This window comes from Emys orbicularis, chromosome 13 (genome assembly GCF_028017835.1).
Source record: "Emys orbicularis isolate rEmyOrb1 chromosome 13, rEmyOrb1.hap1, whole genome shotgun sequence".
Lineage (NCBI taxonomy): Eukaryota > Metazoa > Chordata > Testudines > Emydidae > Emys > Emys orbicularis.
In genome coordinates, this window is record NC_088695.1 from 17,384,699 (window position 1) to 17,411,346 (window position 26,648).

Below are 26,648 nucleotides of genomic sequence, written 5' to 3' on the forward strand. Positions count from 1 at the left end.
GGCCCCTTTCCCTTATGTCCCTTGATATCTGCCCAAAGGTATCATAATTCCTACAGCTGGGACTGGACCGCTTCCTCCACCCAAACACTGATGAGGTCCAGCACCTTGCCATTGCTCCATACTGGGGATCGCCTGGCACATGGAGGCATGGTCACCTCGAAAGATATTCATAGAATACCAGGGTTGGAAGGGACCTCAGGAGGTCATCTAGTCTAACCCCCTGCTCAGAGCAGGACCAATCCCCAGACAGATTTTTGCCCTAGATCCCTAAATGGCCCCCTCAAGGATTGAGCTCATAACCCTGGGTTTAGCAGGCCAATGCTCAAACCCCTGAGCTATCCCTCCCGCCTGTGCTAAGAGCACTCCATGCCTTGCTGAGCAAACAGGAAGGGGATTTTCAAAATTCCCAGAGAATTTAAAGGGCTGATCTGGCGGTTGGTCACCTGAGGGCAGGGCAGTAGAGTTCAAACTGATGACCAGAGTGGCTAGAACAGGCATTGTGGGACATTTCTGGAAGCCAATCAGAGTGCATTAACAGACCAGGGCATCCACACCGGCGCCGCGGTGCTCCAGCAGGGGCGCATCAAATGTTATTCCATGCACTGAGGTGGATTACCAGGAGCGCTCTAGCCATGGAGTCAGAGCGCTCTACGTGCCTTGCCAATGTGGATGCGCCATGAGTTAGAGCGCACTGGGCTGCTTTAATGTGCTCTAACTTGTAAGTGTAGCCAAGCCCTCAGGGTGTGACCCGCATGCTGGCAGGCTGCTTGTGAGTGACCCACTTTGGAAGCTACAACAGCAAAACATTGTGAGGCAGCCAAGGTTGCAGGGCCATGGAGCAGGGATTGTCCCTTCCCATCTGAGTCAAGCAGAGACAGTTCTCAGAACAAGTCAGTGCTGACAGCAGGATGCTGGGGTTACTGCACAGCAACATTATCTGGAAGTTACAGCTCTGACCCCCAGGACACCTGGGTTCTCTTCCCACCTCTGGGAGGGGATTGGGTTAGAGCAGGGGGCTGGGAGCCAGGACTCCTGGCTTCTCTTCAGCTATCAATTTTGAACAATACTTGGTGACTTAATATCAGGCCCAGAAGTGAATGGGTGGGGTCAAGACATGCTCAGGCACCCAGAATTCCCTTTGCTAACAGATATGGGAACCTGGAGGACCATTTATAGGTGTCTCAAAGCCACCAGTCCCCCCAACAAGTGGGAGAGGAATGTGTGTGGGGGGAGCCTGGGAAAACTGTGAATAGGCTGAAACTGAGAGAAGGGCCATTTGGGTTGTAGTTCAAGCAGGCCTGGACTGAAGAATTTTGGGGCTCTGAGCACCATGGAAATTGGGGGCTCCCCCCACCTTCTGTAAACTAAACAGCAAGGGGCCCCCTCCCCATACATACTCCACCAACACAGACCCCCGGATGCCCCTCCTGCGCCGCCTGATACAGACCTCACTCCACTTAGATACCCAGATGCCCCTTCCTCCCCTCCCCCCACATACTTCTCCTCACAGAAATACCCCCAAATTCCCCTCCTACCCCACATATATCCCAACAGCCCTCCACCAGATCCCACTTACCCTGACAGCCACCACACATAGCCCAGTGTTGGGATGGTGCTAAATCAGTGTGGCCATACTGAATGAATGGTGTGAGCATAACTTGACCTGACTCAAACATGGCTGAAGGGCTGCAGAGGATCCTGGGATCAGGTTCCCTTTAAGCAGAAGTAAATATGATAAAGAACTGGCAAAGTCTGTGTGTATGATCGATATTGAACCTATTGGTCGGCAAATATGGGCCATGGAAAAGTAAATATCACATGTATAAAGTTCCAACATGGAGCACAGGTCGACATGGTTGTAGTGACCTTACAGCAAGGACACCACGCAGAGAGCCAGAGTGAATGATTGATGAGTGAGTAAACGTGGGGTGATCTTTGTTCCGTACCACACCCCCAGCCCCTTCTAAAATACTAATTAGGTAAAAATTAGTAACCATACGCCCACTGGGCATGCTTTTAGACATATGACTCCTCTGAGGAAAATGAGTATAAGAATCAAGCAAAGTAAATTACTGTGGTTGGGATTCCTTAATTGACTCTTGAAGAAGCAATGCTGCCAGACAGAGTAGCCAAAACTCTGCTCCGTGAGCTTGAGTAGGACTGTGAACCAGAGGGGTCTCAAGGCGACCAAGGCCTTGCCTCAAGGGAATCCGAGACAGACCAAAGTTCTGAGAAGAACAGACCAGGAGAGAAGAAGCCATCTATAAAATTGGTAACCACCTTCCCTGTTTGCTAGGCAGGAACTGTGTGAGGCTAATATAGGGCCTGTTTGTGTGTGTTTGTGAGAGAGAGACTCATTAAGAGGAATGTATAGCTCTTAATGTCTAATATAGGAGTTAGGTGCTTAATATAACCCTTTACCACTTGTGTAATTCCATCTCAATAAACTGCTGTGTACTGAAGATAATTACTGTGGACCTTTTTCACTGGTATGACAGTTATCTGCTCCACCGGAAGCCATTAAAGATCCATTTCAGGGGTCATAGCGCCCCCTGTTGTCAACACCCAGCAGCCCTGACATGCATCCCATTCACTGCATCCCCAAACATCTCAGGCCCCTCCCCGGGCACAGTTTCTACAATCCCAGCCCCCCATCCCACCCCACCCCCCAAAACCCCCATTCCTCCCCAACTCATCCCACTTCCCAACATTCCCCATTCCCTCCATAGCCTCCACACTCACCCCATTATCACCAGCATCCCCAATTCCCCTCCACAACTCCCCTCACAGCCCCCAGCATTCCCCACTCACCTCCTGCCCCTCCCCAACACTCCCAACTCACCCCCAAACTCACCTCAGCTCCTCACTCAATGCCACTGGGCACCTCCTGGCCACTCACCGGCATATCCCCTGGCTCAGCAGTTTTTTCCCATCCTGAGAGAAGGGAGGTTCTCCCCAACCTGGCCATCCAACTCCGCTTCCTCCCATCACCTAGCCCTCACTCACACAATCCCGCGCCAAACCCTCCATTGTGACAGGGGTGATGAAGGGTGGGAGGGATGGGCTAAATCTGAGTGAGTGATGTTTTAACCTGGTACATAGAGTTGCAGGTGGCCCTGGGCAAGTGTACCAAGTGCACATTGGATAGTCCAGGCCTGAGTCCGATAAGTATGCCCTTCTGCAAGGCAGTGTGGTCTAGAGGTTAGACTGCTGGACTGGGCATGAGGGCCCCATGGTTCTCTTCCCACTTCCACCCCTGACTTTGGGCAAGTCTCATCTGCCCCCCCAAGCCTCAGTTTCCCCATCCATACAATGGAGAGCAGAATATTTGCATATTCCTTCATCAGGTACTCTCGGACAGCAAGTGGAGAACAAATCTGATCTGCTATTATCGGGAGGGGTTTGTGAGCCTATGAATTTGTGTGGAGGCTGGAGGGAGCTGACCTACAGGGCGAGAAGGGCCAATGGCCTCATTCATTGCAGATTAAATAAACTAGCTGGCCACTGATCTGGGGCAGAGGGATATGGAGTTTTGGACTAGCTGGCCAGTGATCTGTCTGGCACAGGCAGAGGGGAGGACTTTTGCCCCAGTGGATAATTTCTGTGATCTCAGTCAAGCCTCTCTCCTTCCTGTCCCGGCCCTTAGCTGGTAAGCCCTGGACTCTCCACTGTGTCACCTCAATCAGTTCCATGGCAGCTCCGTGCAGAGCGATCCAGCCCCTGCCTGCAACAGGGGAAGGTCTGGGAGCAACCCCTGAGAAGTTAGGCCCCCGGCGTGGGGTGCTGTTGCTCCAGGGCTCTTCATTAGGTGTCGGGAGGCAGCATGCCAGGCATTGTTAGCACGTCGGCTCCCACTCACAGCTGGAGGCTGCATCAAGAGGGGACTCTGGGTCTTATTAAAAACGCTTGCTATTTGTGACAAAATGGTGACGAGCCCACAGTGGGGCCAGACAGGTCATTAACATTTTTTTCAATGCCAGATTGAGAAGTGAATCGAAGTGTGTCAAGAGGGATCCAACCTCAGGGAGCGTTACATGTGCTCGGGAGAAGCGCAGCACAAAGACAACTAACAGGAACATACCAGTCCCCAGACTGGATCCCACGTGGGTCCTTCCAGTCCCCATCGTCAACGGTGGCCAGTCCCAGCTTCAGATGAAGTGTCACCACACGCTTCGTGGACAGCTGGGAAATTTCTCACTAACCCCTATCAGTCCATGATTGACTTACACCTTAGGAAATGACACCTCTACAAAAACATGCCCACACTGTCCAGTGTAACTGATCCTTCCCTCCCTCACTTCCAGTGTAAACCAGGGATGAAACCATCAGGCAATGGTGCTGAATCTCCTCCTGCCAAGACGTTTTCAAAACCATGAGCTCAGCAGTGATCTAGGAATGCGATATGGGGCCTCTTTTTCTCTAGGGGGTTCCGGTTCCGATCCAGCCCCAGGTTGAGGGGATTGGCTCAGACATGTGTCTATATCCTAGCATTCTGTTCCATTTAGGTGTCTGTGCTGGGCAAATAACTGGGAACTTTCCAGACTTAAAAATAAACTGAATACCCATCGGTCTAAATCCTGATGCTATCTATCTATGTATCTATGTACCTATCTATCCCCATACACCCCCTCTATCTATCTATGTACCTACCTGTTGTTTGCAGTTTTGTTGTAGCCATGTTGGTCTCAGGATGTTAGAGAGAGAAGGTGGTGAGGTAATATCTTTTATTGGACTAACTTCTCCATGTAGCTCGACAGAAGTTGGTCCAATAAAAGATATTATCTCACTAACCTTGTCTCAGTAAAATATATCTACCTATCCAGCCTCCTAACCTGCTGGTCTAGCTATCTAAAACTTCAGTCAGAACGGAGAGCCCAGAGACTGAAGTGAAGCTGGAGGCATATTTATTAACTCAGGCACTCAGCCTTCAGGTTGCAGAGGTGAGGTCAGCCGCTACAGGCAAAGTCAGTGAATGACAATTCTACCCAGAGGTATCAGAGCATAAAGGGAAGATTGAACCAAAAGCGTAACTTCCTTGGCTGTGCTTCAGTAACAAACTGTTGTAGTTAGTAAGGGTCAGGCTACTAGAGAGGCATGTGGACCAAGATTTACAAAAGTGACTGGTGATTTTAGGTATCTGATTTGATGCAGTGTTGCCAACGAAAGTCTCACAGTGCTACTTCTTCTCCTGAAAGCTGCAGCGCCTGGAAGAATGTGCTTACAATTAAAAAGAAACATTTCTAGCCCTCATGGAGATGGAGAAAAACCCCAGAACATGACACAAGTGTGATCTAAATCTCAGAAACTGGAAGGCAAAGAAAAAGAACCCAACAGTTATAATGTAATTAAATCTCACAATTTTAAAGACAATCTCACGATTTTTGGAGCATGATACATGATTTTTAAATGCTTGTTTTTCAGGGAGCCCTGAGCACTTGCCTTCTGAAAATCAGGTGCCTTTAAGGTGGCGATTTTCAGGATCCCAGTGCCCTTTGATATTTTGGCATCCTAGGGGAGAGTTTATCTTTCATCATCTCAGTCATCATTTTCAGCATCTCCCCCTGTTAGCCGGCCAGTTTCTGGACAGCTTCTTTCAAACTTTCCAGCATTAATTGAGTTTGGGGAAGAATCTTTTTCCTTTACCTAGGCCTCCACTTTGTGTATGGGGGTTGGGCTTGGCCATCTCTTCCACTGGAACTTGCTGTAATTCAGATCATGTAATGGCAGCTTACACAAGTTCATGGAAATTCTTACTGGGCTCTTCTTTAAACCTCTTCTTCATTTCACAGTGGAGGGAATCATCCCGGAGCCCCAGCACTAACTATACTTTCTGGACCATATCCATGTCCAGAACTTGTTGTAGGTCCCAGTGTTTCACCTAGCTCATTCTCTCCTAGAGCTCATATGAGTAGGCCCGAATGGTCCCACCTGGATTCTGTGTCAGCTCATAGAATTCTTTGAGTCTGGTTCCAATGGTTACTTTGTCTCATACACTTCTAAGAGAATCTGAAATGTCTTCTCTACGTCTGGCTTATCAGCTGTTGCCATGAACTTCACTGTGGATCTGGCCTGGCCTTTGAGATGTTCTTCCACAAAATCCACATGATCTTCTTCAGGTACTCTCAACACCCATAGAGCTGCCTTCACTGACTCAATCCAGTCTTCAATTGTGATCAGGGCCGGCTCCAGGCACCAGCCCAGCAAGCAGCTGCCTGGGGCAGCCAATGGAGAGGGGCTGCACGTCCAGCTCTTCGGCGGCAATTCGGCGGTGGATCCCTCACTCCCTCTCGGAGCGAAGGACCAGCCACCGAATTGCTGCCGAAGACTGAAGTGGCGGTGGTAGAGTTGATCGCGATCGCGGCTTTTTTTTTTTTTTTCCCCTGCTTGGGGCGGCAAAAACCCTGGAACCAGCCCTGATTGTGATGTCCAATAGTTTTTTTCAGAAGGCATTGAACTTATATATCTTCCTGTCTCACGGAACATGGCCTGGATCACAGGTAGGGCAGGGACTGATTCTCAGTGTATGTGCAGCGCCAGGCAAAATGGGGCCCTGATCTCAGCTGGGGCAGGGACTGCCTCTCGCTGTGTGTCTGTGCAGCACTTGGTACAACCCTAATCTCAGTCAGATCCTCTTTGCTACTGCAATAGACAGCAATAAGAATAATCTCTTCAGGCAGGAGAGGAGGGATTGTTCCTAGAGGTGCAGCTAGGATGGTGCTTGTTTGTATTGCAAAGCAGAGGGCAAGGGGGCCATGTGGGGTGACAGAGGGGTTGTGTGGGGTGAGAGGCCAGACAGATTGGGTGTGGGGGTAGGGCAGGTTTGTTCTGTGGGGTGGGAGAGGACAGAGGGTTTGTGTGGATGGAGAGGACTGGTGCTGTAGGGAAGGCAGAAGGCTCCACATGGACACAGAAGAGGTTACAGTAGTCATGAGAGGTACAGATGGTTCTGTGCCAATTGCTTACCCAGCTCAGGTCCCCTGGGTGGTCGGGATCCTCCCCAGCACCCTACACAGGGCCCCATGCACCTCTTTGTTCCTCAGCGTGTAGATGAAGGGGTTGAGCATGGGAGTCACCATGGTGTAGAAGAGGGAGACCATCTTGCCTCGGTCCTGGGAGTAGCTGGACGGAGGCTGTAGATACATGGAAATGGCCGTGCCATAGAAGAGTGACACCACAGCTAAATGGGAGGTACAAGTGTTGAAGGCCTTGAGCCTGCCCTTCACCGAGTGAATCCTCATCACGGCGGCGCCGATGTAGCCGTAGGAGACCAGGATGAGGCCTAGTGGCACCAGCAGAAAGAAAAATGCACTGGCAAGGAGCTCAGCCTCGTTGGCAGAGGTGTCGACACAGGCCAGCTTGAGCAGGGCTGGCAGCTCACAGAGGAAGTGCTCGATTTGGTTCTGCCCACACCGGGGCAGCTGCAGAGTCAGGATGGTCTGCAGCATGGAGTTGCTGAAGCCACACAACCAGGCGGTGGCCGCCAGCTGCAGGCAGAGGCGGCGGCTCATGATGGCTGTGTAGCGCAGCGGTTGGCAGACGGCGGCATAGCGGTCGTAGGCCATGACAGCCAGCAGGAGGCACTCAGTGCAACCCAGAGAGAGGGAGATGTAGAGCTGGGCCACGCAGCCGGCCAAGGAAATGGATTTGTGGGCGCTGTGGAAGTTCACCAGCATCTGGGGACCAATGCTGGTGGTGTAGCAGAGGTCCAGGAAAGAGAGGTTGCTGAGGAAGAAATACATGGGCGTGTGGAGATGGGGGTCTAGCCATGAGACCATGATGATGGTAGTGTTTCCAAGCAAGGTCATGGTGTAGGAGATTAAGATGAGCACAAAGAGCAGCAGCTCCAACTGTGGCCGGTCAGACACCCCTAGCAAGATGAATTGCCCCAAGGAGCTTTGGTTTCCATCTTCCCATGCCCCTTTGCCACTCATCACCTATAGTGGCCAGAAAGAATAAGGGTGAAAAATATCCCGCAGCAAGGAGACTTGTGATAATAGGTGCTAGCGCTGGGATTGGCAGTGGGTATTTTTGGAATGGTAGCCTTTAATCCTAGAAGACAGGTAAGTGATAAGTGAATGGATTAGGGAAAGGCTTGAATCTATCTATCCTGGGACTGACCCACCTGCAGCACTGCATACATTTATGCAAAGGTCAGGGAAATCTCTCATCTGTCTGTCTGCAGTGTTGTTGTAGTCGGGTTGGTCCCAGGATATTGGAGAGATGAAGCGGATGAGGTAATATCTTTTTTTTTTGGACCTGTTACCAACGGTTTTCAGAACCCACAGCAGGGGCAACTTAACTGTTTCACTCCAGGTGGTGTCAGGAATAAATCAATGGGAATACAGCATTTCTGCCTGATGAAAGATTAATACAAGTAAGCAGGCACTATCTAAACCTGCAGTTTATTAGATTTAAGCACATACAGACATAAGCAATAGGTTTAGAGCATCCCAGATATTTACCTAAAATCTGGAATGGTATTGAGTAATTAGCAGTGGGTTCTCAGTGGCCAGTTGCTTATCCACTGGGGAGAAAAGGTGTCAAGAAAAACATCTCTCAAAACGGCTTCAGAGGACTGCTCCAGAATACACTGTATTCACTGGTCTTTTATAACTAACTTCTACAAAACACATAGGTCATAATGGCCTCTACAAAAACATCACTTTTCCTAACTTTCAATAAACTTCTAATATCAGAGGTTTCCAGACTCCAGGTCATCCATCCACCAAGGTTTTGAGTCTCACTTCTTGACTTTTCTTTCCCCGATTCTCATTCTAATTAGAAGAAACTACCAGCTAGTTTTCACCTTGCCTCTAAAAGCCTGTTTTCCAATTAACCCTTAACTATGTGGTTTTCTATTTTATTAATTCAGAGTGGCTGAATGCACATAATATGGTTGCAACTAGCTTGAACACATTCTGGGGTACACACACCCCTCAAATCCAGGCTAACAGACCAGTTTCCATTTGTGAGAGAAACAAGCTTTCAAGCTTACATGGAGCTCTTCTTCAGGTCTGGGAAATGTACTCAAAGTGTCAGGTCTGGGAAATGTACTCAAAGTGTCACAGCTAAATACAAGGTGGAACAGATTGTTTAGCACAAGAAGTTAAAATATATTTCAAAGGACCATTAAGGTTGAAGTGCCCTGTAACATGCCTCTAGTCATGGGGGGAAAGTAGAGAGGGAAATAAGTGAAAGGGAGCGTGGTTAGTGGGATATAGGTTTGATCTCTATTCAGTCCATGATTTTTAGTGTCTAGCTGAGTTATGAATTTAAGCTCCCAGGCTCATCTTTTGAAGGTGTTGTGCAGGTTTCTGTTGAAGATGAGGTCTGAGAGGTCAGATATAGAGTGATCATGTGTTCACCCACCACTGACAGGGTGTTTTTGTCTTTTCTTGTTTTCCTGTGTGAGTTCATTTGAGAGCATCGTGATTGTCTGATTTCACCCACAAAGCCATTGTTGGGGCATTTAGTGCACTGGATGAGGTACAGCACATGTTGTGATAGGCATGTGTAGGACCCATGGATTTTGATCATCGTTGCAGTGGAGATGGGGCTGCAGGTTTTGCATCTGTTGCTCTGGCAGGGTCTGGTGTTGCTTTGAGTTGATGTGTCAAGGTCGGTGGGGAGCTTGCTTCTGAAGCTGAGCTTGGCGAGGTTGGGGGCGGGAGGTTGAGCACGAGAAGAAGGGACTCAGGAAGGATTTCTTTCAGGATGTGGACCCCATCAAGTATGTGTTGTAAATTCATAACTTTGCTGCACACTAAAAATCATGGACTGAACAGAGATACTGACTTTGTGGCTTATTACAGCAATCTGTGATCCACTGAGCCCCCTCCTCCAGCTTCTCCCTCTGCTCCTTCCCCTACATGATGGGAGAGGTGTTAATTGGCAACTTTACCTTGAACTGTCCTTTGAAATATGTGTTAACTATTTAGGCTTCTGTTCCTCTTTGTACTTAGCTGTGATACTCAGAGTACATTTCCCTGCTCTATGTAAGCTCAAAACCTTGTCTCTCACACCAACGGAAGTTGCTTCAATAAAAGATATCAGCTCACCCACCTTGTCTGTCTGCATTTCTAAGACACTGGTCAATATGATACCAAACATGGTACGTATCTAGCATTCATCACATCCTCATTCAGTCTCTTCTCTCCGCAGGCTGTACATTTTCAACTTTTCCCCCACCCTCACTTTCATCTTCATTCCTGTTCTCCCACCTCTCTCCTTCCCTCCTCTAACTCTATCAGTGTCACCCAAAAGGGCTAAGAATTTTACAAATACATTGGACTCCCTGACAGGAGCATGGGCACCTACTGAGGCTTTTATACCTCCGAATAAGTAGTTACATCCATACATGTGAGACTTGGAAGGGAAGAAGGCGGGGAAGAGAAGTCTGAGTGAGAAAGAAGATGGGGGGAAGATACAATTGGTGATGGTTGTCAGAGAGCAATGCTGTTTGGGTGTTCTTTTAAAAAACGGCTTGTGGCCAGAAAGATAAAGACAAGGACTGGAGATAAGTAGAAATGAAATAGACTCCTCAGCAGCACAGCTGAGAGCCATTAATTAAACTCATTAGTTTGTTGGCTATTGAGAACTGGAGAGGGGTTGGGGGAGTGATGGGAAAACAACGAACCTGGCAATTGCTGTCTGCCCAATTTACCCTCAGTCCCTCTCAATGTAGTGTTGGCCCTGGGGTGACGGGAGCACAAGTGGAATGATGACAAGGGAAGAATCTAGAAGAGAGTAAGGAGAGGGAGTGAGAGTGAGGGGGAGACTTAACCCACAAGGATGAGTCGGGGGGGGGCCTGGGCTGAGGACTCTGGAGAGCTGGCTTCAGTACCCAGCACTGACACAGACTGACCGAATGATTTTGGGCTAGTCACTTCATCTCTCTGAGTCTGGGTTCCCATCTGTAAAGTGAGAACAATAATCTTCCTTTTCACCCGCCATTTATCTGTTTTGCCTACTTAAATTGGGGCATTGATTGTGTGTCCCTCATTTACTGTGTGTCTGTGCAGCTCCAGGCACAATGGGGCCCTGATCTCATCTGGGGCAGTGACTTTTTCTCACTCTGAGTCTGTGCAATGCCTGCAAAAACGGAGCACTGATCTCAGCTCATAGACTCATAGACTTTAAGGTCAGAAGGGACCATTATGGTCATCTAGTCTGACCTCCCGCATGATGCAGGCCACAAAAGCTGACCCACCCACTTTCCCTTAACTCAGCTGTTGAAGTCTCCACATCGTGATTTAAAGACTTCAAGTCGCAGAGAATCCTCCAGCTTGCGACCCCTTCCCCATGCTGCGGAGGAAGGCGAAAAACCTCCAGGGCCTCTGCCAATCTACCCTGGAGGAAAATTTCTTCCCGACCCCAAATATGGCGATCAGTAGAACCCCGAGCATGCGGGCAAGATTCTACAGCCGGACCCTCATTTTACCAGCGATGGCACGTTATTGCCTAATTGACTAAAATCACGTTATCCCATCAAACCATTCCCTCCATAAACTTATCTAGCCTAATCTTGAAGACAGAGAGGTCTTTTGCCCCCACCATTTCCCTCGGAAGGCTGTTCCAAAATTTCACCCCTCTGACGGTTAGAAACCTTCGTCTAATTTCAAGCCTAAACTTCCCCACGGCCAGTTTATATCCATTTGTTCTCGTGTCCACATTAGTACTGAGCTGAAATAATTCCTCTCCCTCCCTGGTATTTATCCCTCTGATATATTTAAAGAGAGCAATCATATCTCCCCTCAGCCTTCTTTTGGTTAGGCTAAACAAACCGAGCTCCTCGAGTCTCCTTTCATATGAAAGGTTTTCCATTCCTCGGATCATCCTAGTGGCCCTTCTCTGTACCCGTTCCAGTTTGAGTTCATCCTTTTTAAACATAGGAGACCAGAACTGCACACAGTACTCCAAATGAGGTCTCACCAGTGCCTTGTATAATGGAAGCAGCACCTCCTTGTCCCTACTAGAAATACCTCGCCTAATGCATCCCAAAATCGCATTAGCTTTTTTCACAGCCACGTCACATTGCCGACTCATCGTCATCCTGCGGTCAACCAGGACTCCGAGGTCCTTCTCCTCCTCTGTTACTTCCAACCGATGCGTCCCCAGCTTATAACTAAAATTCTTGTTAGTCATCCCTAAATGCATCACCTTACACTTCTCACTATTAAATTTTATCCTATTACTATTACTCCAATTTACAAGGTCATCCAAGTCTCCCTGCAGGATATCCCAATCCTTCTCCGAATTGGCAATACCTCCCAACTTTGTGTCATCCGCAAACTTTATCAGCCCACTCCTACATTCGGTTCCGAGGTCAGTAATAAATAGATTGAATAAAATTGGACCCAAAACCGAACCTTGAGGAACCCCACTGGTGACCTCCCTCCAACCTGACAGTTCACCTTTCAGTACTACCTGCTGCAGTCTCCCCTTTAACCAGTTCTTTATCCACCTCTGGATTTTCATATCAATCCCCATCTTTTCCAATTTAACCAATAATTCCTCATGCGGTACAGTATCAAACGCTTTACTAAAATCGAGGTATATTAGATCCACCGCATTTCCTTTATCTAGAAAGTCTGTTACTTTCTCAAAGAAGGAGATCAGGTTGGTTTGGCACGATCTGCCTTTCATAAACCCATGTTGTAATTTGTCCCAATTGCCATTCACCTCAAGGTCCTTAACTACTTTCTCCTTCAAAATTTTTTCCAAGACCTTGCATACTACAGATGTTAAACTAACAGGCCTGTAGTTACCCGGGTCACTTTTTTTCCCTTTCTTGAAAATAGGAACCACATTAGCTATTTTCCAGTCCAACGGTACCACCCCCGAGTTTACAGATTCATTAAAAATTATCGCCAGGGGGCTTGCAATTTCTTGCGCCAGTTCCTTCAATATTCTAGGATGAAGATCATCCGGTCCACCCGATTTAGTCCCGTTTAGCTGGTCAAGTTTGGCTTCCACCTCTGATACTGTAATGTCAACCCCCCCTCCTTTATTCCCCTCTGTCCTGCTCCCTCTATTCCTAAACCCTTCATTAGCCTTATTAAAGACCGATGCAAAATATTCATTTAGATATTGTGCCATGCCTAGATTATCCTTAATCTCCACTCCATCTACATTCTTCAGCAGTCCCACTTCCTCTTTCTTTGTTTTCTTCCTATTTATATGGCTATAAAACCTCTTACTATTGGTTTTAATTCCCCTCACAAGGTCCAACTCTACACGGCTTTTGGCCTTTCTCACTGCATCCCTACATGCTCTGACCTCAATAAGGTAGGTTTCCTTGCTGATCCCTCCCCTCTTCCATTCTTTGTACGCTTTCTGTTTTTTCTTAATCGCCCCTTTGAGACGCTCGCTCATCCAGCTAGGTCTAAATCTCCTGCCTACTAACCATTTTCCCTTTCTCGGGATACAGGCCTCGGACAGCTCGTGCAACTTCAATTTGAAATAATCCCAGGCGCCATCTGCCTTTAGATCCCTAAGTATGTTAGCCCAATCCACTTCCCTAAGTAGTTGCCTTAATTTATTAAAGTTGGCCTTTTTGAAATTGTAAACCTTAGTCACAGTTTTAATTCTGTTAATCCTTCCATTTAGTTTAAACCGAATTAGCTCATGGTCACTCGAGCCAAGGTTGTCCCCTACAACCATTTCCTCAACGAGGTCCTCACTACTCACCAGCACCAAATCTAAAACGGCATCCCCCCTCGTTGGTTCAGTTACTACTTGATGAAGGAATTCATCTGCTAGCATGTCTAGGAACATTTGAGCCCTATTATTGTTACTAGCATTTGTTCCCCAATCTATATCTGGGAAGTTAAAGTCCCCCATGATTACACAGTTCTTATTAGTTTTTACTTCCCTAAAAACATTAAATAGTTCTCTGTCTGCATCCAGGCTAGATACCGGCGGTCTATAGCACACCCCAAGCACTATCCCAGGGGAGGCTCTAGTAGTTCTTTTACCCAGTGTAATTATTGCCCAGACAGACTCCGTCTTATCCATTCCATCAGTTATTATTTCTTTACAGTTTACCTCATTATTGACATACAATGCCACTCCCCCACCTTTACCTTTTTTCCGGTCATTCCTAAACAGCACATACCCTTCCATACCTGTACTCCAGTCATGACTACCATTCCACCACGTTTCGGTTATTCCTACGATATCCAGTTTCATTTCTTGGACTTTCTCCCCCGTGTGTCTGGGCAGTGCCTGACACTACAGGGCCTCCATCTCTGTTGTGGCTTCTAGGTTCAACCATAATATAATTTGTTGGCACCCACTGAGGAACTGCCTGAGAGAGAGATTGTGAGGGAGAAAGAAAACTTTAGCAGAGATAGAAAGAAGAACTAGTCCAGATCCTTCAGTGAGATCCACCACTGGAGTTCCACGCACCCATTGGACTCCCTCCAAAGCTCTGTCCAGCCATTGGTGCGGGTGAATCCAAGTTCAGATTGGGGCCACAGCGTCTGTGCTATCGATAAGCCCATGCTGGCAACAACCCAGATTTTGGAGATGTGGCAGGAAACATCCATCCATCCTAATCATCATATCTCCCCTGGTCAGTCTGTCTGTCTGTCTCCATTCATTGCGCTGTTCCCTTCCCCACTCCCTCGATCTGCCTATTTCAAACCCCCTTCTCCCCAGACTCACCTCCATTCACCTCCGGCTCGGCTCTCCCCAGACCGCTCCTGCCTGGGCAGCTCGGGCAGATCAGACCCTCCAATGCCAGGGCAGAGTCTTAGCCACGGTCCCCGCTCCACTGTGCTGAGACCCCCTGCGTGCTTGCAGAGCCCAGGGAGGAGGCAGCCCCAGGCTGAGGGGCTGAATGCCTATGGGGTTGGGGCAGGGGAAGGAGATCAGCTAACGCTGTCCCAATGCTGTGGGGCAGCACACCCACCTCTTACTCTGGAAACTGAGAGGACACAGGTATCACCCCACCTGCTGCTGGGTTCCAGGGGTCTTACTGGGAGGAGAATGGGACAAATGCAGGCATCAGCTGGGCATTCAGAGCCAGTGTAGTATGGTCATGGAGTCCCCCCATCCAGGCAACCAGACCTGCTCTGTGAGCAAGTGAGAGGTCTGAGGATGAGACAGAGCCTCAAACTACATGTGCCCCAGCTGGGTGGGGATGCCCAAAGCCTGTCTCAGTGGGAAGGGACTCCTGAAAGCCCATAGACTGCAGTGCTGGGAACATTAGAAAAGCCAGAGATGAGAGAGAGAGAGTTACTGAATGTCTGTGGGCTGACAGAGGCTAGGCATGGGTGGATGGAAATAGAGGGGGGGAGTCAGAGAAAGAGAAGGAAGGATGTGGAGAAAGAGAGGAAGTCAGAGGTGAATTGGTAGAAGGACAGAGAAAGGCAGAGAGAAGGCTGGACAGTAAAGAAAGAGAGATGGACAGAAGAGGAGAGAGCTGGATAGATGTAGAGATGTACAGTGAATGGCTGGAAAGGTGGCTGGATAGCCAGACACCTCTACAGCCACCTGCCCCTACCTCTGCCCATGCCCTGGTGGGTGTGTGGGGGGGAAGAAAACAACCCTTTATGTGTGTCAGAATGGGGGAGTGATGGGATGGCTTTCTCTTGCATTCTCCCCAAGGGGCTGGCACTCAGCTGGCGAGGTTTGTGCAGCCCCAGGGACCAGGGTTGGTGGTTTTCTGGAAAAAGCTAATTCAGGCTAGAGGGCTGGTAAATAAAAGCTTAACCCTGATTTATAACCAGACCTGGGGGTGGGGGACGACAATTGTATCATTGTCCTGCCGCATAGAACAAATCTTTGGATACCTCCATTCACACCTGAGGAATAAGCTTGTTCTAGCCTCTACAGTAACTGGACAATGACCTTGTGCAGAGGGGTATGGGGTACTGGTGTAACTGGACAATGACCTGGTACAGAAGGGTATGGGGCACTATAGTAACTGGACAATGACCTGGTCCTGAGTACTGGTCTGGCTGGCCAAAGATCTCATGACAAGAGATCCAATCCCTGCTTGTTACAGAGAAAAGTCTGGATTGGCTCGGTGCCAATTGTCCCTCGCAGCGTCAGTGCCTGGAGACATCATATCCCAGGGCTCCTCATTAGGCTTCGGGATGCGACGCTCTGGGCATTGTTAGCGTCTTGGCTCCTGGTTCCAGCTGGGGGATCCAGCAATTGGGGACTTTGGGTGTTATGAAAAACAAGTGCTATTTGCGACTTGGCATCTGATGAGCCCCCTGGTGGGGCCATTACAAAGTTTTCTGTTCCAGATTCCGAAGGGAATCTAAGGCCTGGTCTACACTACGAGTTTAGGACGACTTTAGCAGGGTTAAATCGAATTAAGCCTGGACACGTCCACACGACAAAGCCCTTTCTTTCGACTTCAAGGGCCCTTTAAACCGGTTTCTTTACTCCACCTCCGACGAGGAGATTAGCGATAAAATCAGCCTTAGCGGGTCGGAATTGGGGTAGTGTGGACGGAATTCGACGTTATTGGCCTCCGGGAGCTATCCCACAGTGCTTCATTGTGACCGCTCTGGACAGCACTCTCAACTCAGATGCACTGACCAGGTAGACAGGAAAAGCCCCGCGAACGTTTGAATTTCATTTCCTGTTTGCTCAGCGTGGAGAGCACAGGTGACCACGCAGAGCTCATCAGCACAGGTAACCGTGATGGAGTCCCAGGATCGCAAAAGAGCTCCAGCATGGACCGAACGGGAGGTACGGGATCTGCTCACCATATGGGGAGATGAATCAGTGCTAGCTGAACTCCGTAGCAGTAAACAAAATGGCAAAATATTAGAAAAGGTCTCCAAGGCCATGAAGGACAGAGGCCATAACAGGGACGCACAGCAGTGCCGCATGAAAATTAAGGAGCTAAGGCAAGCCTACCACAAAGCCAGAGAGGCAAACGGAAGGTCCGGGGCAGAGCTGCAAACATGCCGCTTCTATGCGGAGCTGCATGCCATTCTAGGGGGTGCAGCCACCACTACCCTAACCGTGTGCTATGACTCCCTCACTGGAGAAACACACAGGGAAGTGGGTTCGGGGTACGAGGAAGATGAGGATGAAGATAATGTAGATAGCTCACAGCAGCAAGGAAGCGGAGAAACCGGTTTCCCCAACAGCCAGGATATGTTTATCACCCTGGACCTGGAACCAGTAACCCCCGAACTCACCCAAGGCATGCTCCCAGACCCTGAGGGCAAACGGGGACCTCTGGTGAGTGTACCTTTGTAAATATTACACATGGTTTAAAAGCAAGCGTGTTTAATGATTAATGATTAATTTGCCCTGGCAATCGCAGCCAGTACAGCTACTGGAAAAGTCTGTTAACGTGTATGGGGATGGAGCGGAAATCCTCCAGGGACATCTCCAGAAAGCTCTCCTTCATGTACTCCCAAAGCCTTTGCAAAAGGTTTCTGGGGAGGGCTGCCTTATCCCGTCCGCCATGGTAGGACACTTTGCCACGCCAGGCCAGTAGCACGTAGTCTGGAATCATTGCATAACAAAGCATGGCAGCGTATGGTCCCGGTGTTTGCTGGCATGCAGACAACATCCATTCCTTATCGCTCTTTGTTATCCTCAGGAGAGTGATATCATTCACGGTCACCTGGTTGAAATGGGGCGATTTTATTAAGGGGACATTTTATTCAGAGGTGCCCCTTCCTGCTCTGCTGAACAGAAATGTTCCCCGCTGTTAGCCACGCGGTGGGGGGAAGGGGTGAAGTGATCATCCCCGAGAATTGGGTGTGGGGGGGAAGGGGGGTTAGTTGGGTTTGTGCTGCATGTTAACCTGGAAACCGCAGCCCCTCCTTTTACATTGCAAACCCATTTTAAATGGGCAACCCAATGGGTGCTTGATATGGGAAATGAGGGCGCTGCTGTTTGAAACCATTCCCACATGTTAAGAAGGTTAAAAAAGCCAAAAGACTGTGGCTTACCATGGCTGCCTGCAAGCCGAAATCTGTTGCCTGGCACTGCGTGAGTGATCTCTCACACCAAACTGGCAGGCCCTCAATATAAGAGGAAAAATGCGACCTTGTAACGAAAGCACATGTGCTTTGTAATGTGGACAGCAAAATTTAACGTGAAAGAGTGTACCCATTGTTCTCTAAAATGTATCTTTTTTAACCACCTCTCCCTTCTCCTCCACCAGCTGCAAATGTTTCTCCTTCACAGAGGCTAGTGAAGATCAGAAGGAGAAAACGGAGGACGCGAGATGATATGTTCACCGAGCTCCAGATGTCCTCCCACACTGACAGAGCACAGCAGAATGCGTGGAGGCAGTCAATGTCAGACTACAGAAAAGCACAGTATGAACGAGAGGAGAGGTGGCGGGCTGAATCACGGGATGAACAGAGCAAGTGGTGGGCTGAAGATGATAGGTGGCGTCAGCTTGCAGACAGAAGGCAAGAGTCGATGCTCCGGCTGCTGGAGCATCAAACTGATATGCTCCAGCGTATGGTTGAGCTGCAGGAAAGGCAGCAGGAGCAGAGACCGCCGCTACAGCCCCTGTGCAACCAACAGCCGCCCTCCTCCCCAAGTTCCATAGCCTCCTCACCCAGACGCCCAAGAACACGGTGGGGGGGCCTCCGGCCACCCAGCCACTCCACCCCAGAGGATTGCCCGAGCATCAGAAGGCTGGCCTTCAATAAGAGTTAAAGTTTAAAACTGCAGTGTGTGCTTTTCCTTCCCTCCTCCCCCACCCATCCCAGGCTACCTTGGCAATTATCCCCCTAGTTGTGTGATGAATTAATAAAGAATGCATGAATGTGAAGTAACAATGACTTTATTGCCTCTGCAAGCGGTGCTCGAAGGGGGGAGGGGAGGGTGGGGTGGTTGGTTTACAGGGAAGTACAGTGAACCGGGTGGGGGGGGGGCGGAGGGTTCATCAAGGAGAAACAAAGAGAAGTTTCACACGGTGGCCTGGCCAGTCACAAAACTTGTTTTCAAAGCTTCTCTGATGCGCACCGCACCCTGCTGTGCTCTTCTAACCGCCCTGGTGTCTGGCTGCGCGTAATCAGCGGCCAGGTGATTTGCCTCAACCTCCCACCCCGCCATAAATGTCTCCCCCTTACTCTCACAGATATTGTGGAGCGCACAGCAAGCAGCAATAACAATGGGGATATTCTTTTCGCTGAGGTCTGAGCGAGTCAGTAAGCTGCGCCAGCGCGCTTTTAAACGTCCAAATGCACATTCCACCACCATTCGTCACTTGCTCAGCCTGTAGTTGAACAGGTCCTGATTACTGTCCAGGCTGCCTGTGTACGGCTTCATAAGCCATGGCATTAAGGGGTAGGCTGGGTCCCCAAGGATCACGATAGGCATTTCAACATCCCCAATGGTTATTTTCTGGTCCGGGAAGAAAGTCCCTTCCTCCAGCTTTCGAAACAGACCAGAGTGCCTGAAGACGCGAGCATCATGTACCTTTCCCAGCCATCCCACGTTGATGTTGGTGAAACGTCCCTTGTGATCCACCAGGGCTTGCAGCAGCATTGAAAAGTACCCCTTGAGGTTTATGTACTCGGTGGCTTGGTGCTCTGGTGCCAAGATAGGGATATGGGTTCCGTCTATCGCCCCACCACAGTTTGGGAATCCCATTGCAGCAAAGCCATCCACTATGGCCTGCACGTTTCCCAGAGTCACTACCCTTGATATCACCAGGTCTTTCATTGCCCTGGCAACTTGGATCACAGCAGCCCCCACAGTAGATTTGCCCACTCCAAATTGATTCCCGACTGACTGGTAGCTATCTGGCGTTGCAAGCTTCCACAGGGCTATCGCCACTCGCTTCTCAACTGTGAGGGCTGCTCTCATCCTGGTATTCTGGCGCTTCAGGGCAGGGGAAAGCAAGTCACAAAGTTCCATGAAAGTGCCCTTACACATGCGAAAGTTTCGCAGCCACTGGGAATCGTCCCACACCTGCACCACGATGCGGTCCCACCAGTCTGTGCTTGTTTCCTGGGCCCAGAATCGGCGTTCCACGGCATGAACCTGCCCCAGTAACACCATGATTTCCACATTGCTGGGGCCTGTGCCTTGTGAGAGGTCTATGTCCATGTCAATTTCCTCATCACTCTCGTCGCCGCGCTGCAATCGCCTCCTCGGCTGGTCCTGGTTTTGCTTTGGCATGTCCTGGCTCTGCATATACTCCAGGACAATGCGCGTGGTGTTCATAGTGCTCATAATTGCCGCGGTGATCTGAGCGGGCTCCATGATCCAAGTGCTAGCTATGGCGTCTGGTCTGAAAAAAGGCACGAAACTAGTATCTGACGGAGGGAGGGAGGGAGGGAGGGGCGAGTGACGACATGGCGTACAGGTACAGGGAATTAAAATCAACAAAGGTGGCTGTGCATCAGGGAGAAACACAAACAACTGTCACACAGAATGGCCCCCCCCCAAAGATTGAACTCAAAAGCCTGGGTTTAGCAGGCCGTTGATTTCACGGAGGGAGGGGGAAGCAAATGAATACAGAACAAATCTATTTTTTACATCTTAAGCTGGCAGACGATGGTGCAGCATGACTGATAGCCCTCGGCATCTTCTGGGTGCTTGGCAGAAAATACTGGGCGCTTGGCAGAAAATAGCATACTACGACTGATAGCCATCATCATCAAGACAGTTCGATAGGACTGAGCATGTCTGCCTAGGTGCCCATGATTGACAGCCACTGCAGTACAATGACGACGGATACCAGTTGTAATATACCATCTTCTACCAAAAGGCAAGGGGCTGCTGCTGTGTGCAATGCAGCCCCACGTCTGCCAGCCCCACATCTGCCAGCACCCAGATCGCCGATGAAGGCTACCAGTCATACTGCACCGTCTACTGCCAAAAGGCAATTAGCTGCTGCTGTGTAGCAATGCAGTACCACGTCTGCCAGCACCCAGAGGACATATGGTGACGGTGAGCTGAGCTGAGCTGGGCGGGCTCCATGCTTGGCGTGGTATATTGTCTGCACAGGTAACCCAGGTAAAAAGGCGCGAATCGATTGTCTGCCGTTGCTCTGACGGAGGGTGAGGTGCCTGACAACATGTACCCAGAACCCCCCGCAACACTGTTTTGCATCATTCAGGCATTGGGATCTCAACCCAGAATTCCAATGGGCGGCGGAGACTGCGGGAACTGTGGGATAGCTACCCACAGTGCAACGCTCCGGAAGTCGACGCTAGCCTCGGTACTGTGGACGCGGTCCGCCGACTTAATGCACTTAGAGCATTTTATGTGGGGACACACACAATCGGCTGTATACAAAAGATTTCTATAAAACCGGCTTCTATAAATTCGACCTAATTTTGTAGTGTAGACATACCCTAAGTGAGTTCAAAGGGAGCTGAACTCGAGCGAGTCCCACGTGCAGCGGGAGAGCTTTTGTGTTAATTTCAGTGGAATAAGGGGACCTAGAGACTCTCAGGTGTTAGTGTGACTCTGTCATTTGTACAACACTAAGCAGTGAAATGTGGTTCAGAGTTTTGAGGGCAGAGACCTTAGCCAGCTCAATCCCATGGGCAAAATACTAGAAAATTCATGCCAAGGCTTGGAAATGTATTGAATCAGATGTACCAGAGGAAAAAGAATTTCAGCTCAAGACATACATCAGTTTGAATCTGCCATTGGCTGGTTTTGCAAACCAAACGTAACCAAAACTTTTCAAAGGGCCTTTTTCAGAGAGGATAGCGATTAGAATCTTTTATTTTGACAAACAATCCCCCATAGTGTGGAAGAAATGGTTTTATTTGAATTGATGGCTGTGAGTAGTGGTTACCTTTCCTGCCTTTAACAAAACAGACAGAAGAGAAGAAGAGATAGGATAGCACTACAGGAGTAATATGGCTTGTTTTGATCACATGATACTAGGTGGCTGGTCAGTCTCAGGCGATGTGACTCCCATGGGAGTTAGGCACTTAAATATCTTTGAGGACTTTTAGCACTACAGTGCTAAAATTGCTGTGTAAATGTAACCTTTGGGTGGGCTAGAGTTCACTTCATTGTCCTTCTTCAGGGCCTTAAAAAACCCCAACTCCCATAGACGAGCAGTTGGAGACCCAGAATTCAGCCTCTAAGGATTTTCAGCAAAGATTGCACAGGGTCAAGCTCCCCACACTCAAGTCCAGAAAGGAAGGAAAAAAATGAATTTAATTAAGTAACAACTTTATAAAATCTTATGATGAAGAAACATAATAATAATTATTTATTTTTTACAACATAACCTATTTTATAACCCACATACCTTGTCTTCACTGTTATACATAAAGAAAACACAGTATATCTAAACAGGTCAGTCCCCACAGATAAACAGTGAGAAGAAACTCAGAGTTCCCAAAAGCTTAGGTTGAATTCATCTGAGTCTCAGTTAGAGTCTTGGATCACCAAATCTGTATAGTCTGCTGAATCAAAAGCAACATCTTCCCTCCACTTGCTTGTAGGAATCGCCGGTGGGAATAAATGCAGACCCATCCTCTGCTGAAATCACTGTTAGCTAGTCAGCTAACTGATGAACCAACCACTCAGTTAAGTATATAGAATTTTTTTAAAAAGCCCCTGCTGCAAAATACTTCAGAGTTAAGGAAAACAGCCTGCTTTCTGCTCCTGGGCTCAGATTCTCCTAACTCACAGAGCACATGGCTCTTTGTAAAGCAGCTGCCCTGATCGCTTACCCTCATGGAGTATTAGAGAATACCTAAAACTACCACACCCAATTCCAGAAGCTTCTGGATATGGAGGACTAAATCTGCCTAGCAACAATGACCCAAACACAACTCATTCCTACCCCTCCAACAGGTCTCTTAAAGAGATATCTTGCTATTAGACAGCTGGGTTTCAACCTCCACTGTTTAAATCATGACTGTCCTGGCAGTGCACCTGAGACAACAATCTCCAATATCTTGCCTTCATTGTTCTGGTGGAGAGGGCTTCCCTGCTTGGGCTCCCCAAAGAAGGCAGGGAGGGTAACCTGGCAGGAGGGTCCAGGTGCGGTCAGAAGGTCAACCTCTTGAGTCCAAAGGGCTGAGCTGGTGGCCCTGCCCCTTAGTCCCTGGCCCAGCAGTTCATGCCAGTGCTCCCACGTGTGGGGGAGGCAGCTGAAGAGGGAGGCAGGCCCATGACCCCGTGCTCCAGGCCCATTCAGCCACCTTCTCATCTCAGGACCCCAGAGAGGGGAAGAGAGGTGATAGCTGGACACTCCTCCCACCAGACTCACCTTGCCCACCTCCTCTGCCAGTGGACCCTCCTCCCATCAGAGTGGCCATCCCCGCCTCTAGCACCTGGACCCTCCCACTAGGGTCATCAGCCATGTGTCTCATAGGGAGCCTGAGGAGGGAAGCCCCCTCTGCCAGGCTCTGAGGGGCCCTTTCCCAACATGCTGGAGGACCCCCTAGAGCGCAGGTCTTGGGGGAAAAGGCAAAGGCTTGTCTCAAAGGCTGATTTTCAGGAGATTGCAGCCAGGGAGCTGCTCTGCTTGGCACCAAAGCTCCTCCTTCCCCCTCTTTATTGAGAGTGAAGATGAAGCCAGCTTTAGCCCTTCTGCTCCACGGAAGGTTTTGTCCACCAGAGCTGACCTTAAGACACCTGTGTTTGGATTTGGCTGGGGTAGTGTCCAGTGAAAGTGTCCACCTGAGACTGTCCCCGCAGCAGGCAGCAGCCATGCTATGCTGGATGCTCGGAACCAGCTGCCAGAACCTCTCCAGTGGGACTTGCCCCCGGCCTCATGGGGGAAGTGAATAAACCAGCAGAATAGATGTCTGAACCTGGCCAGGGTCTCTTTGGCTGCACTCTGGCTGAAGGAAGGTTCTAGGTAATACATGTTCTTGGATCTCAAGGGCTTTTGGCAAAGGAGTGTTGGTGGTGTGGTGCTTGACATGGCTGTTTTTTTAAGAAGTTGATCTGGGTTTGATTCCCAGCCAGAGCAGTGTTTTCCTCAGCTCTTCCCCTGCTTTTACCACAGCAATTGCAGTGTTGCAAAGTAGACAGAGGAGAGAAATTTCATTGAACCAAGGGTTCTGTGGTGTAATGGATAGCATATTAGCCTTCTAAAAGGCAGGGTGTGGAATGAGGCAGGCTAATCATTCAAAGGTTGTGGGTGCAGATCCCACAAGTGTCACTTTAGCTGCTCCCTGCCTGCCATTGTGGCTTGTACAGAAGAGGCAGCCACTTGAGTGTGGCCAAATGGGGCCTAAGACCAGGGCTGAAAGGTGCATATGGCTACCAGTCAGTAGAAGCCTCTCTGCATTCTGTCTCAGCGGTGCGGGGAGACATGCTTTCCCCTCTAGAGAATTAAGGAAAAAAGGGGAAGGAGAAAAAGAAACCAATGTTGCCTTCGAATGGCTGAGGCCTGGTACAAGTCTTCTGCGGCTGCTGCTTTTGTGCCTCGCTGGGTGCCCCCTTCTGGCCTTAGCGGGGGTGGGGCGCTGCTGCTGAGCGGTGGGCAGACGGGGTCCAGCAATCCCTGACCTGGCACTGAAGAGGCCAACGTTTAAGCCTCAGCACTAACTGGAGGTGTTGACTCAAGCCTCCCCAACTTCTGCTGCAGCCCGAGTCTTAAGCCTTCTTGTGTGGCTTCGCCTGCTGGGGAGCACGGGCCCCGCTGGCTCCATTTCGTCCGGAAAGAATTGCCGCCATCAGGTCAACCTCTTGTGTCTGAAAGGCTGGGCTGGCAGCCCTGCCCCTTAGTCCCCGGCCCAGGAGATCATGCCAGTGCTCCCACAAATGGGGTTGGCAGCTAAGAAAGGCAGTAGGCCCGAAGCCCTGGGCCCCACGCCAGTTCGGCCACTGGCTCATCCCAGGACCCCAGAGAGGGGAAGAGAGGAAGTGGCCGGACACTTCTCCCTCCAGGCTCTCCCTGCCCACCTCCTCTGCCGGATTGACTATCTGTGACACTCTATATCCCAAAGCAAAACCCTGGCACCCCCATATGCAGCATGGTGATATAATTATGATGTGTTTTCTACAAAGTCTGCCTTGTGAGGTATCATTTTAAAAGTCTTGACCTGTTGAACATTAATATCCTGTTGGATTGTATGTGCTGTCATTGTATGGGAAGTTATGCAGTTTGCCATGTTTGTGTTACTGAAATATGGTGCAAGGTTGGGAACACACACAACCAGCCTTTCAGTTACAACAATGGAGCAGCCAGAGATGGATGTTGGCCCATTAAGGGGAATCTACACTCACAAGGACTACCCCAGGAACTGTATACAACGGAGACCTCTCAGAGAGAGCACATAGACAATGGAAACTGCTTGACTCTCATCATAGCAAAAGATCGTTCCAGCAAGCTGGAAGAACCTATAAAGGAGGGGAAGTGACATCATCATTTGGTCTAACTCCCCCACCACAACTCAACACCTGGAAACACATCTGGAGGACAGAGACTTTGAACGGGGCAGGTGGTCCCTGGTTGGAAAGGAGAATCCCAGCTTATGTATTAAGGAACTATACCATCAGGGTGAGGATTGGCTTGATTCAAATCCTGTCTAGTTTATAGAACTCAGATTGCGATTTTACTTTTATTTCTTGGGTAACCAACTTTGTTGTGTACGCTTATCACTTATAATCACTTAAAATCTATCTTTCTGTGGTTAATAAATCTGTTTTATATTTTACCTAAAAGAGTGTGTTTTGCTTGATGTGACTGGGGAATCCGCTTAGTGTACAAAAGCTGGTGCACATCCACTTTCCTCTGTAGAAGTGGCAAACTGGGTAATAAACTTACACTGCTCAGGTTTCTGATGAAGGCAGGATGATACAGCCTTGGGGTGCTAGGCTGGGGAGCTGTGAGGAATTGGCTGAAGCCTCTCTATTGTTAGTTCATGAATGGCTAGGAGAATCATAGAATCATAGAATATCAGGGTTGGAAGGGACCTCAGGAGATCATCTAGTCCAACCCCCTCCTCAAAGCAGGACCAATCCCCAACTAAATCATACCAGCCAGGGCTTTGTCAAGCCTGACCTTAAAAACCTCTTCAGAAGGAGATCCCACTACCTCCCTAGGTAACCCATTTCACCATCCTCCTAGTGAAAAAGTTCTTCCTAATATCCAACCTAAACTTTCCCCACTGTAACTTGAGACCATTACTCCTTGTTCCACCGAGAACAATCTAGATCCATCCTCTTTGGAACCCCCTTTCAGGTAGTTGAAAGCAGCTATCAAATCCCCCCTCATTCTTCTCTTCTGCAGACTAAACAATCCCATTTCCTCAGCATCGACTCATAAGTCATGTGCTCCAGCCCCCTAATCATTTTTGTTGCCCTCCACTGGACTCTTTCCAATTTTTCCACATCCTTCTTGTAGTGTGGGGCCCAAAACTGGACACAGTACTCCAGATGAGGCCTCACCAATGCCGAATAGGGGGATGATCATGTCCCTCGATCTGCTGGCAATGCTCCTACTTATACAACCCAAAATGCCATTAACCTCTTGGCAACAAGGGCACACTGTTGACTCATATCCAGCTTCTTGTCCACTGTAACCCCTAGGTCCTTTTCTGCAGAACTGCTGCCTAGCCATTCGGTCCCTAGTCTGTAACAGTGAATGGGATTCTTCCGTCCTAAGTGCAGGACTCTGCACTTGTCCTTGTTAAACCTTATCAGATTTCTTTTGGCCCAATCCTCCAGTTTGTCTAGGTCCCTCTATATCCAATCCCTACCCTCCAGTGTAT

General features: G+C 49.2%; 1 protein-coding gene across 1 annotated transcript; it reads right to left on the reverse strand.

Moving 5' to 3' along the window:
• Positions 1-6,968: 6,968 nt before the first annotated feature.
• On the reverse strand, positions 6,969-7,931 carry LOC135887521 (putative olfactory receptor 2B8). The gene has a single exon (XM_065415252.1). The coding sequence runs from the start codon at positions 7,929-7,931 to the stop codon at positions 6,969-6,971; it is 963 nt and encodes a 320-aa protein (XP_065271324.1).
• Between the last annotated feature and the right edge of the window lie 18,717 nt (positions 7,932-26,648).

What these genes read in the sequence shown, in the direction of transcription:
- LOC135887521 (XM_065415252.1), bottom strand. Translation starts at nt 7,931, where the DNA reads ATGAGTGGCAAAGGGGCATGGGAAGATGGAAACCAAAGCTCCTTGGGG.